The sequence below is a fragment of the Phaethon aethereus genome (assembly GCF_964289735.1).
Source record: "Phaethon aethereus genome assembly, chromosome: 5".
NCBI classification, from domain to species: domain Eukaryota; kingdom Metazoa; phylum Chordata; class Aves; order Phaethontiformes; family Phaethontidae; genus Phaethon; species Phaethon aethereus.
In genome coordinates, this window is record NC_138579.1 from 6,892,519 (window position 1) to 6,905,086 (window position 12,568).

The following is a 12,568-nucleotide window of genomic DNA, read 5'->3' on the forward strand; positions in this document are numbered from 1 at the left end:
CACTCCACGCTTGACACAGGCTGTTTCGCTTTCCTCCCCCACTCATGTTGCCTTAACAAGATAGACAATGGAGGATCGATGTTTTGGAGAGGGTAAGAATGTCTTTAGCCAGTCACTTGTTATGCTATCTTCAGGACCATAGTGGAATACATGAATCTCTGGCTCCAGCTAGAGGTTGTTCATGGATAGGTTTCTAACCTGAAAGGAGCTCTCATTATAAAGTATTGCTATGCTGTGTTAAGGTACATGGTGCAACATACCCAGTATACCAAAGGGAATGAGAAGAGCAGAGACCGTGGAGACTTTCACATGCTGTCCATTCCAGACAGTGGCATTTTCTTCCTTGTCCATCAAGCAGCATCAAGCTCCGTGTGGAGCTGGAGTGCACCTGCACGAGGGAGCAGCTAGATATGCTGTGCTTCCTCCACCAGCCCGAGGAGGAGCTGAGGAGAAACCAGGGTGCCAGGCTCCTAGGCACCCTCTGCACTGGCCCCTACCTAGACGTGGAGAAAACCACCCGCTGGTTCCAAATGCTGGTGCAAGCAGCCCTCAGGCTGGTTTTTCCTCACTCGAGACACTGCCGTCTCACAGTGCTGCCCTCCAGGCGCTCCTGCAGGCTCCAGATGACAAATGCTGTTGATAGCGCTCTCCTGATGGAGATGATGTTTGCAGTGCAGTGAGGTGACTCAGACACCTCCCTGAGCATCGAGTAGGCAGCGGCCAGTGTTACCAGCAGCAGGACGTGGCCAGACAGCCATTCTATGGCAGAGGTGCAGTTCTTTAGGCACAGGGCCAGGCCTGAAGAAACTCCCTGGGGAGCTGGTGCTGCGGAACCGAGGTGCTGGACACGGAGAGCTCGCTGCTCAGTCGGCAGTGGGAATTGCTGCCGCACCTTTCCTCCACAGCAAAATCACGCTCTGGGGCGCGGGACCCAACGCAGCTGAAGGGGCCATTGCAAGGAGTCTTGCAACAGAGATTCCCATTACCACCTGGCACAGCGCCCACCCGCCCTCTTCAAGAAACTCCATGCCTCTGGGAGCTTTACCCTGTGCAAAGATTTCAATAAATCTCTTGTTTAACACACACATCGCTTTGTCAGGGCACGCGGGCAGAGGGTGCTGCCTGCTCAGCTGCCACAGAGTCAAGGAGCATTACCGGAAGAGCTCATGCATAGAACCATAGAATCATCCCAGAATCTTTGGGTTGGAAGGAACCTTTGAATGTCATCTAGTCCCAGCCCCCTGCAGTGAGCAGGGACATCGTCAGCTAGGTCACATTGCTCAGAGCTTCATCCAGCCTGACCTGGAATGTGTCCAGGGATGGGGCATCTACCACCTCGGAAGAGTAAAAGTGAGAAAACTCATGGTTTGAGATAAAGACAGTTTAATAGATAAAGCAAAAGCTGCACATGCAAGCAAAGCAAGACAAGGAATTCATTCAATACTCCCCATGGGCAGGCAGGTGTTCAGCCATCTCCAGGGAAGCAGGGCTGTATCATGCGTAATGGTTTCTGGGGAAGACAGACGCCATAACTCCAAATGTCCCTCCAGCCCTTCCTTCTTCTTCGTCCCAGCTTTATATACTGAGCATGATGTTATATGGTATGGATATCTCTTTGGTCAGCCTGCGTCAGCTGTCCCAGCTGTGTCCCCTCCCAGCTTCCCGTGCACCCCCAGCCTTCTTGCTAGCAGGACAGCACGAGAAGCGGGACTGTCCTTGACTACTTAGCAACAACTCAAAACATCAGCACGTTATCAACATTTTCTCATCCCAAATCCAAAACATAGCCTCACACTAGCCTCTATGAAGAACATTAACTCTATCCTGGCTGAAACCAGGACAGCTGCGCAGGGAGGTGGTGGTGTCACCATCACTGGAAGTATTCAAAAAACAGGTAGATGTGGCATTTCAGGACATGGTTTGATGGGCATGGTGGTGTTGGGTTGACGGTTGGACGTGATGATCTTAAAGGTCTTTTCCAACCTTAATGATTCTGTGACTCTGTAATCCCGTAATATCCAAGATAAACTTCCCCGAGTGCAACATGAGGCCGTTTCCTCTCTTCCCATCACTTGATACCTGGGAAAAGAGACCAACACCCACCTCGCCACAGCCTCCTTGCAAGTAGTTGTAGTGAGCGATAAGGTCCCCCCTCAGCCTCCTGTTCTCCGCACTAAACAATCTCAGTTCCCTCAGATGCTCCTCATAAGTCTCTAGAACCTCAGAGCCATTGCCCTGATAGTTAAGCACAAAGTCTGCTTGCTCCATTAAAGGTGAAGCTCTGCAAGCACAGCGCTGGCCTTCCACAGCTGCGCAGGACTTTTGATGCCTGGGCAAGACTTGTGGCATTGCCCAAGCCCCACTGCACATAGCAAGCAGGGCAAGCCAGCCAAAGATCAGCATCATTATGGAGGGCTGATGGCCAGCCAGTTCAGCCCCATTTCTGTCCTCCGGTGGGCGAAGCAGTGCCTGGGCAAGGGGATGTGCTGAGGGATGCTGGTACACAGAAAAGTCACACTGTGGGGAATGGTAGCAATACAAGGGGATGTGCCAGTGAGCCGACTGGGCAGAAACGCATCCCCACGGGATGTTACGACAGCTAGAAGACAGCCCAGCTGGGATACGCACAGTACGGTCAGACACTGAAGGAGGGAGGCTGCTTTTGCCCAGGAGCTCACATGGAGAGACCAGGGAGAACAGAGGAAGAACAAGTTGCCCATGTCAGTGCTGAGAATTGAGTCAATTCCTTGAGCGCAAGGGAGGCAATTCCACATATTTGGAGGACTGGGACCTCTGGGCAGTAGCTATGAACCTTACCCGTGACAGCGTGATGCAATCACCCGGTGACAGGTATGGGTGGCCAAGGCCGGAAGCGTAGGCAAGATGCATGAGAATTACCAAGAGAATTAGGACTGTGAAAAATCAAAGACCAGGGCAAAAAGCCCTAATGGGGTGTAACTGACAAAGGTGTTGCGGGGGAACAAGAGGACCAAACCATCTCCCTGGCGACTCATCCTCAGCACCTGTGGTTTGGGCAGTTTCCAGGGGACAGTGCGGGTGTTTGGGAGCCCAGGTGGAACACCAGTCCAGGTGAAGTATGAGAGTGGCCTGAGAAATCCGACACAGAGGAGGGTATCTTCAGTGGTCTTAAAGAAAGGAAAAGCAACCCTGCCAGAGGAGACAAGCCTGCCATATGAGGAAAGGCTGAGAGAACCGTGTTTATTCAGCCTTGAGAAAAGGCGGCTTAGCGGAGACCTTCTCACCATGGTCCAGTATTTAAAGGGTGGCTACAAAGAAAATGGAGACTCTCTTTTCACAAGGAGTCGCCTGGAAAAGACTAGGGGTCATGGGTACAGGTTACTCCTCCTGGGGAGATTCAAACTGGACACAAGAGGAAAACTTTTCACATTGGCAACAATCATCCATTGGCATAATGTCCCCAGAGAAGTGTTGGACACTTTTAAGATTTGGCTAGACAAGGTGCTCTGCCATCTTGTCTAAACTGTGCTTTTGCCAAGACAGGTTGGACCAGATGATCCTTCACGTCCCTTTCAACCTGGTATTCTATGATTCTATGGTTTTTTTTCCTTATAGCCATCAATATCCCCCCTCCAAAACACAGCAGTTCCTTTAAGTCCACTCAAGTGCTAAGAAAAATCTGCACCAACCCAGCAAGCCCGTAGGAGCTCTGCTGTCGGACTGGGACCGTCCCTCTTGCAACAGGGTCACGAGCAGGGTTTGCAGCAGAGCGTGTGGGAGCTACGGCTGAGAGTAGTTGTGTTTTCCAGAGACACTCTCCGTCTGAAATATGTTCGGCCACTTGGCGGCAGAGCGGTTCCTTCTTCCCGTATGTGAACACTTCTGGAACGTAACCTTTAAAGCCCTCAGTGTTCAAACAAGGTCTCCTATCCAGCATAGTTACCAGTGCAGTTTTCCTCTTTGGGCACAGAAACTAATTCCAGGGTTAAAGGAGAGGGAGTATCAAAGATGCCCTGGCATATGCCTTGGGCAGGAGGGATGCCACAGGCTGTGATGCTTACTGGCCTCTGCCGTGAAGCAGGGGGAAATGAATTACACCACATAAATACAATGCACCTAAATATTACCAAACTGGGTGCGTGATACATATCCAGAGGCAGACAGCTCCCACATGCTTGCTCTAGCTACTCCAAGTCGTACATTTCCTGCTAAAGACAATCTAAACCCAAAAGATACAGCTGAAAATCCTAAGGACCCATGAAGGATTAATACGATATCATGAGATGACCAAATGCTGCTTGAAAAGTACAATCCTATCAGAGAGAAAGTAACAGCCAGTAAAGCTGGCCTCGGCCTCCCAAATGCTTAGGAAGATGTCTGAGTTGCCTGTCTCCCTGCCAAATGTCAACTCAATGAAAACAGTCCTCCTGAAGGAGTTTGGAATAGTGGGAGGAGGGCAGCACCATTACCAGGTGGGGAGTGATACAGGTATTGATAGAACCATAGAACCATACAATCGTAGAATCATAGAATAGTTTGGGTTGGAAGGAACCCTTAAAGGTCCTCTAGTCTAACCCCGCTGCAGTGCGCATTTCTTCCTTAGATCTAGGCAAAACCTGCCCTCTTTTATTTTAAAACCATTACCCCTTGTCCTGCCATGACAGGCCCTGCTACAAAGTCTGTCCCCATCTTTCCTATAGGTCCCTTTGAAGTCCTGGAAGGCCACAGTACGGTCTTCCCAGAGCCTTCTCTTCTCCAGAAGAGAAGAACCCCAACTCTCTCAGCCTGTCCTCATACGAGAGCTGTTCCATCCCTCTGGTCATTTTTGTGGCCTCCTCTGGACCCTCTCCAACAGGTCCATAGCTTTCCTGTGCTGAGGGCTCCAGAGCTGGACGCAGCACTGCAGGGGGGGTCTCTCCTGAGCAGAGCAGAGGGGCAGAATCCCCTCCCTCGACCTGCTGGACGCACTGCTTTGGATGCAGCCCAGGAGACGGCTGGCCTTCTGGGCTGCGAGGGCACATTGCCAGCTCATGTCCAGCTTTTCATCCACCAGTACCCCCAAGTGCTTCTGGGCAGGGCTGCTCTCAACCCCTTCCTCGCCCAGCCTGGATTGATAACGGAGCTTATCTCGAGCCAGGGGCAAGACCCTGCCCTTTGCCGTGTTGAAACCTCATGAGGTTCACACGGGCCCATTCCTCGAGCTTGTCCAGGTCCCTCTGGATGGCATCCCGTCCCTCCGGTGTGTCAGCTGCACCACTCAGCTTGGTGTCATCTGCAAACGTGCTGAGGGTGCGCTCGATCCCACTGTCAATGTCATGGATGAAGATATTAAAGAGTACTAGTCCTAGTATGGACCCCTGAGGGACACCACTTGTCACCGATCTCCATCTGGATGTTCAGCCGTTGACCACCACCCTCTGGGTGTGACCATCCAGCCAATTCCTCAACCACCAAACAGTCCACCCATGAAATCCATCTCTCTCCAATTTAGAGAGAAGGATATTGGGGGGGGCCTTGTCAAAGGCCTTGCAGAAGTCCAGATAGACGACGTCTCTAGCTCTTCCCTTGTCCACTGATGTGGTCAGCTCCATCATAGAAGACCACTAGGTTGGTCAGGCAGGACTTGCCCTTGGTGAAGCCATGCTGGCTGTCTCGAACGACCTCCCGGTCCTCCACGTGCCTTAGCATAGCTTCTAGGAGGATCTGTTCCCTGATCTGCCCAGGCACAGAGGTGAAGCTGGCTGATTGGTAGTTCCCAGGGTCCTCCTTGGTACTGGTCTTAAAAATGGGTGCAATGTCACCCTTTGCCCAGTCTCCAGGGACTTCACCTGACTGCCAGGGCTTCTCAGATACCATGGAGAGTGGCTTGGCCACAACATCAGCGAATCCCTGCAGGGCTCTGGGATGCATCTCATCAGGTCCCATAGACTTGCGCATGTTCAGGTTCCTCAGGTGGTCTCAAACCTGATCTTCTCAGACAGTGGGAGGGACTTTGCTCCTCCAGTACACGTCTTGCAGGCCAGCCCCTTGAGAGGTGTGGGAAGACACAGTGCCAGTGAAGACTGAGGCAACGCAGTCGTTCAGTACCTCAGCCTTCTCCACATCCGTTGTTGACAGTTTGCCAGTTATGATGCAGTGGGCTCTGGTTTCATGGTTCACTGGGCGTTGGCTTCCCAAGGGGTGTGGCTTAATCCCAGTAGGCAGCTTGGCAGCACACAGCCTCTCAATCACTTGCCCCATTAGAAGTGAGAAAACTTGTGGGTTGAGAGGGGACAGTTCAGGAGGTAAAGCAAAAGCTACATGCCCAGGCAAAGCAAAAGAAAGAATTCCTTGCCTTCTCCCCTGGACTGCTGAGCACACCTGCCTATTTGGGAAGCGTTCTGCCTCCCTGGGGCTCGGGTTGGAGGCGTTACCAGGAAACTTCCTAGCCTCGTATGGCCCTCACATCATTAGCCGCTCTTGCTTTTTCCTGTGGGTACCAACGTAGTCGTGACGAGAAGCCCAAGGGCAATCAAAAGAGACTTGAGGCCTCGGGGAGATCGGTAAAGGGATCAGGAGTGCAGGCAGTATTCTCCTCTGTCCTCCCAGTTGTAGGGAATGACGGGGAAAGAAACAGGCCGGCGCAACTTCTCGACCGGCAGAAGGTGGGATTTTCAGTCATGGCATGATCTACATGACACCAGGCCTGCTAGGGCCTGATGAGATTCACCCTTCTCAAGGGGAGGAAAAGTATCTTTGCTCAGTAATTAGTGGGGTCGATGGAAAGAGCTTTAAACCAGGTTTGAAGGGGGGAAGGCATAATATCAGGCTTACCAGCGATAAGCTATGGGGCGGCCTGACAATGTTTGAGGGACAGTGTGCTAGTGAGAACTTTCACTCTGCTCAACGATGTACTGAGCAGCCCGGAGCACTTTTGAAGTGTTTGTAGACTAATGCACGCGGTGTGAGGAATAGACAGGAGGAACTAGAGGCGTTGGCTCAGTCCCAGAGCTACGACATCATTGGCATAAGTGAGACTTGTTGGGAAGAGTCCTGTGACTGGAGTGCTGTGACGGACGGTCATAGGCTCTTCAGGAGAGAGAGGCAGGGCAGGTGAGGAGGGGTTGGACTGTACAGAGCTTGTATCTGAGGGTGACACAGTGGAGAGCCTCTGCATAAAGATTAGGGGAAAAGCTAACAAAGCGGGTGTTCTTGCAGGAGTCTGCTATGGATCACCCAGCCAGGATGATGACACCCCGGTATGATTCTACAAGGAATCAAGGGAAACCTCTCAATCAGTTGCCCTATGTCATCGTTATGGACGACTTTAACTTCCCAGCTGCTAACTGGGACCATCATAGAGCAGACATGCTCAAGAGTCCCAGGAAGTTCCGGAAGCCCATGTTGAAGATTTCTTTTTGAGATGGGTACTACAGGAGCCGACTATGAAAGGTGCCTTCCTCATCCTCGTGCTTGTACACAGAGATGGTCTTGTGGGTGAAGTAATGATTGATGGCTGTCATGGCCACAGTGGTCAAGCAATGGTTGCGTTTAAAATCTTTGGTGATATGGGAAAATCTGCCTGCAGAGCTACTAGCCTGGACTCTGAGAGAGCAGACTTGCGGCTACTCAAGGAGCCAGATTGTGAGCTCCCCCAGGAATCTGCTTTTGAGGGTATTGGTGTCCATAATGTTGTTCACTTTTGAAGAGCCATTTCTTAAGAGCACGGAGGTGGGCAATTCCAGTGTATTGCAAGCAAGCAAGAGAGGCAGAAGGCTGGCTTGGCTGGCGAGGACTCTCCTTTGGGAACGCAGGCAGCCAACATAAGTGTATGGCCTTTGGAAAGGGCTGGGGGGGTTTTGGTTGATGGGAAGCTCAATAGGAGTCAGGAGCATGCCTGGGCATCCAAAAGGGCCAGCCCTCTCCTGGGCTGCATTAGGCACAATATAGCTTGCCGGTCAAAAGAAGGGACTGACCCACCATAATCAGTAGTGGGGCAGCGTCAGTTCGAGTGTTGTGCACAGCTTTGGCCTCCACGTGAGAAGCAGGCTATGAAAGTGCTAGGATGTGTCCAAAGGAGATGATGCAGCAGAGATGGTGAAAGGACTAGCGGGCATGTCCTTATGAGGCGCAGCTGAGGACGCTGGGTTTGTTGAGCTTAGAGGAGAGGAGACTGAGGGGTGACCTCATTGCTGTCTACAACTTCCTCAGGACGGGGAGCAGAGAGGGAGGTGCCAATCTCTCCTCTCTAGGGCCTGGTGAAAGGACACAAAGGAATGGCTTAAAGCTGTGTCAAGAGATGTTCAGATTGGATATTAGGAAAACACTCCTCACAGAGAGGGTGGTCAAGCAGTGGAACAAGGTCCCCCGAGGAAACGGTCATTGCCCAAAGCCTGTTGGCATTCAAGAAGCAATTGGACAATGCTCTTAGACATATGGGATAGAGTTGTGGTGAGTTAACTGTAGTTGCTGGCCAGTCACAAGTGGTGTTTCCCAGGGCTCAGTATTGGGGCCAGTTCTGTTTAAGAACCTTATCAATGATCTGGATGAGGGGATCGAGTGCACCAAGTTGGGCAGGAGTTGTTGATCTGCTTGAGGGTAGGAAGGCTCTACTAAGGGATCTTGACAGGCTGGATCAATGGGTTGAGGCCAACTGCATGAGATTGAACAAGGCTACGTGCTGGGTCCTGCACCTGGGCCATAACAAGCCTATGCAACACTTTAGTCTCCGGGAAGAGTGTCTGGAAAGCCGCCTGGCAGGAAAGGACCTGGAGGTCTTGTTGACGGCCGGCAGTGTGCTCAGGTGGCCAAGAAGGCCAATCTCATGCTGGTTTGTATCAGAAATGTGTGGCCAGCAGGACTCGGGAAGTCATCGTCCCACTCTACTTGGCACTGATGAGCCCGCACCTTGAATAGTGTGTTTGGTTTGGGGCTCCTCACTGCAGGAAAGACACTGAGGTTCTGCAGCGCATCCCAAGAAAAGCAGCAAAGCTGCTGAAGGTTCTAGAGGCTTTTGAGGAGCATCTGAGGGAACTGGGATTGTTTAGTGCAGAGAACAGGAGGCTGAGGGGAGACCTTATCACTCTCTACAACTACCTGCAAGGAGGTTGTGGCAAGGTGAGTGTCGGTCTCTTTTCCCAGGTAACAAGTGAAAGGAAGAGAGGAAAAGGCCTCACGTTGCACCCGGGGAAGTTTACATTGGATATTAGGAGAAACTTGATCACCAAAAGCGGTGTCAAGCATTGGAATAGGCTGCCCAGGGAAGTGGCTGAGGCACCATGCCCGGAGGTATACAAAGGGTGTGTAGACGTGTCGACTAGTGACGTGGTTTAGTGGTGGAGTTGGCAGTTTTAGCTTTGCGGTTGGACTCGATGTTCTTCAGGGTCTTGGCCAAGCTGAATCATTCTAGGATGCTAGGATTTACCTTGAAGCTTGTGCGGTGTGGAGTCAGGGCTGGGACTCGATGATCCTCGTGGGTCCTTTCCAGCTCAGGATATTCTGTGATGAAGAGAGTGCTGTTGGCAGGCAGAAGATCTTAAAAGCAAACTGTGGCACCATGCAAGCTGCTGTGAAGAAAACAAACTCTAGCCCAGCCTTAAGCAGTACAAGGGGGCAGCTGTGAGTGGCTGAGCCAGGGTGGGGCCGAAGGGCGGGGCTGGCCGGCGGGCGTGCCTGTGATGCGTACTGATGCCTGTGACAGCACAGGGGACGTGTCACAATGGGGGCGGTTATAAAGGGCGCCAGCAGGCAGCCCTGCCCCAGTGCGGCCTGGGCCAGCGGTGAGTGCGCACGCGGGGGAAGGCTGGGCTGGACGAGGGTCGGGGCAGAATCGCGGGCCCCCTGGGTGGTGGGTTCTCAGCCTGCACCGAGGGCCCAGCCGCTCGCGGCAGTGCCTTGGGCAGGGCACGGTACCGCCGCTGCCGGGGCTGGGCACAGGCCTCGCTGTCTCCCAGCTGCCTTGCCCCTCTGCTACCTGCCCCCAGCTCCCTGCAGCCCATGTCCCCGCTCCCCCACCGCCAGCTCCCTCCCTCCTCATCTCACTCAACCCATTTTCTCTCTCCTCCTGCAGGCCATGGCTGCCGCAAAATTCTTCACTGTGGTGATGCAAATCATCATCCAGCACCCGCAGCTGGTGGGTGATGAGCTGGATGAGGCCACGCGCGAGCGCATGCAGCAGCGTGCGGAGCAGCTGAGCCAGGAGATGGCTCGGCTGCTGCAGGAGCTGGAGCAGAGCACCCAGCAGGAGCAGAGCACCCAGGAGCAGAGCACCCAGGAGCAGAGCGGCTTGGCCTGGGGAGCCCTGCTCTTTGCTGCTGTGCAGCAGTGGCAATTCTGGGCAGTTGCTGGAGTCCTGGTCCTGCTCTTTGGGTTCTGCTGGTGGCTCAGGAAAAGGAGGTCTGATGCAGAGAGCAGCAGCGATGAGGAAAGCTCCAGCTGTGACACGGAACAGATGGAGGGACAGGAGTCAGAAGAGGACAATGATGATGCAGATGAGTTGGGAAGGTTTTTTGAGGAGCACATACAGTGGCCAGTGCAGAACCTGGCCACAGACTGCCCGGTGGTTGAGGAACTAGTGAACAACTTCATCCTTGTCTTCACGCAGCTCTTGACCAATAGTTTCTTTCCGGTGTTGCAAGCAGCCATCGCTGTGGGCAGTGCCTTCGAAGGCTGGAGTCCCCGTGAGGATGATGCTGTCTACCGCCTGCTTGTGCCCCTGAAGCCCCCTCGTGGGCACACTTTCCTCATGGAGCCAGGCACTGCTGGGGAGCTGCCGGAGAGGAACTTCTGCATCCTCGTGGAGCTGGAGTGCACCTGCATGACAGAGCAGCTGGCAGGAGAGATGCTGTGCTTCCTCCACCAGCCCGAGGAGGCGCTGAGGAGGAATCAGGACCCCAGTCTCCTACACACCCTCTGCACCAGCTCTTACCTAGATGTGCAGAAAACTGCTCGCTGGTTCCAACAATTGGTAAAAGCTGCCTGGGTGATTTTACCTCAGTCATCTAAATACAGTCTAACGCTGGTGCCCTCCAGCCGCTCCTGCAAATTCCAGGTTCAAGAAAGAGGCAAAAAACCCCTCTTAATTGAGATGATGTTCGGGGTGCAGTATGGTGACTCGGACATCTTTGTGAGCAGCCAGAGCACAAAAGCCATCTTCACCCCAAGCACGATGTGGTCGGTGAGCTATGCTGTGGCAGAGGTGAAGTTCTTCAGGCATGTGGCCAGGCAGGCCCCACATGACAGCTTCCACCTCAAATGCCTGCAGCTCTGTGCCCGCATGCTGGTGGGCACAGGCTTTTCCACCTATACCTTGAAGACAGCTGTGATGCACCTCCTGACCACCATACCCCTGTCAGGCTGGCGCAGGAAGGATTTCCTGCTGCGGCTGGAGGATATCATGCGGTACCTGCGCTGCTGCCTGGAGGAAAAAAGCCTCAACCACTTCTTCTTTGGCAATGAGAGGGTGCCTGAGGAGATCGCCTTGCCCGCAGACTTCCAAACGGCCGAGCCACTCAACCTCTTCCAGCACCTCGTACAGGATCCAGCCGCCCATGCCAAGGCATGGCATGGGTTCGTGGAGCTGCGAAATCGGCTTAGAAGACTGCTGATCTACGGATGCTGAAAGAGGACCTCATGCACCGAGCTGTGTTTGCGGGTTTTACAGCTGATGGCAGCTTTGACGGAGCCTTGCAACAGAGACTCCAGTTACCAGCTGCACAGCGACCGCCCATTCGCTCTTCGAGAGCCCATTCCTTCTCTGGACTTTACCCTGTGCAAAGTTGACAATAAATGGTGTGTTTGAACAAACGCTGCGTCTGTGAGTGTCTGTGCATCACTTTGTCAGGGAACATGGGCAGAGGGTGCTGACTGCTCAGCTGCCACAGAGTCAGGGAGCATTTTGCAGAAGAGCTGCTGCGGTGGGCTCTGATTTCACTGTGTCTGCACTTAAGGCTTCACCACTGGTCCGTGCTCCTATGTTGGGGCAAGTGGAATAATGTGTCACCCTCCACATCTGTGCATGACAGAATATGACTCGTGCAGTGCAGCAGATGGAGCAAAGGGCCCTGGAGCGGAGCAGCGTGTCCTGGGGAGCTCTGCTCTTTGTTGCCTTGCAGCAGTGACAGGAATGGGACTTTCCTCTAGTCCTTGTCCTGGTCTTTGGGCTCTGCTGGCAGCTCAAGAAAAGGAGCCGTGAGGCTGTCAGTAGCAGTGAGGAAGAGAGCTCCAGCACTGTCATGGAGATGGAGGAAAAAGAGGAGGAGGAAGCAGAGGAGTCAGTGATGGGCAGGAGGAGGAAGAAAGTTGTGAAGATCCTTATGATGACAGCAATTTGGGGATGGTTTTTGCAAAGTGCATCCAGTGGCCAGTGCAGAACCTCGCCTCCAGGCAGTGGGTGGCCGAGGAGCTGCTGGTGACTTCCTCCATGTTTTCAGATTGCTATTCTTGAGTGATTTCTTCCTGGTGCTGCAGCCAGACATTGGGATGGGCATCGCCTTTGAAGGTTGGAGTCCCCTTGAGGACGATCATGTTTACCACCTGCTTATTCCCCCACATTCTCTTCTTGGGAACGCCTTCCACCTTGATCTGTGTACCGTGGAGGAGAAGCTGGTGA

At 53.2% G+C, this 12,568-nt stretch overlaps 1 protein-coding gene across 1 annotated transcript; it reads left to right on the forward strand.

Annotated features, from left to right (window-relative positions):
- Positions 1 to 10,030: 10,030 nt before the first annotated feature.
- On the forward strand, positions 10,031 to 11,578 carry LOC309405978 (inositol 1,4,5-trisphosphate receptor-interacting protein-like 1; the record flags this gene model as incomplete). The annotated part of the gene is made up of 1 exon (XM_082000959.1): positions 10,031 to 11,578. The coding sequence occupies one exon, from the start codon at positions 10,031 to 10,033 to the stop codon at positions 11,576 to 11,578; it is 1,548 nt and encodes a 515-aa protein (XP_081857085.1).
- Between the last annotated feature and the right edge of the window lie 990 nt (positions 11,579 to 12,568).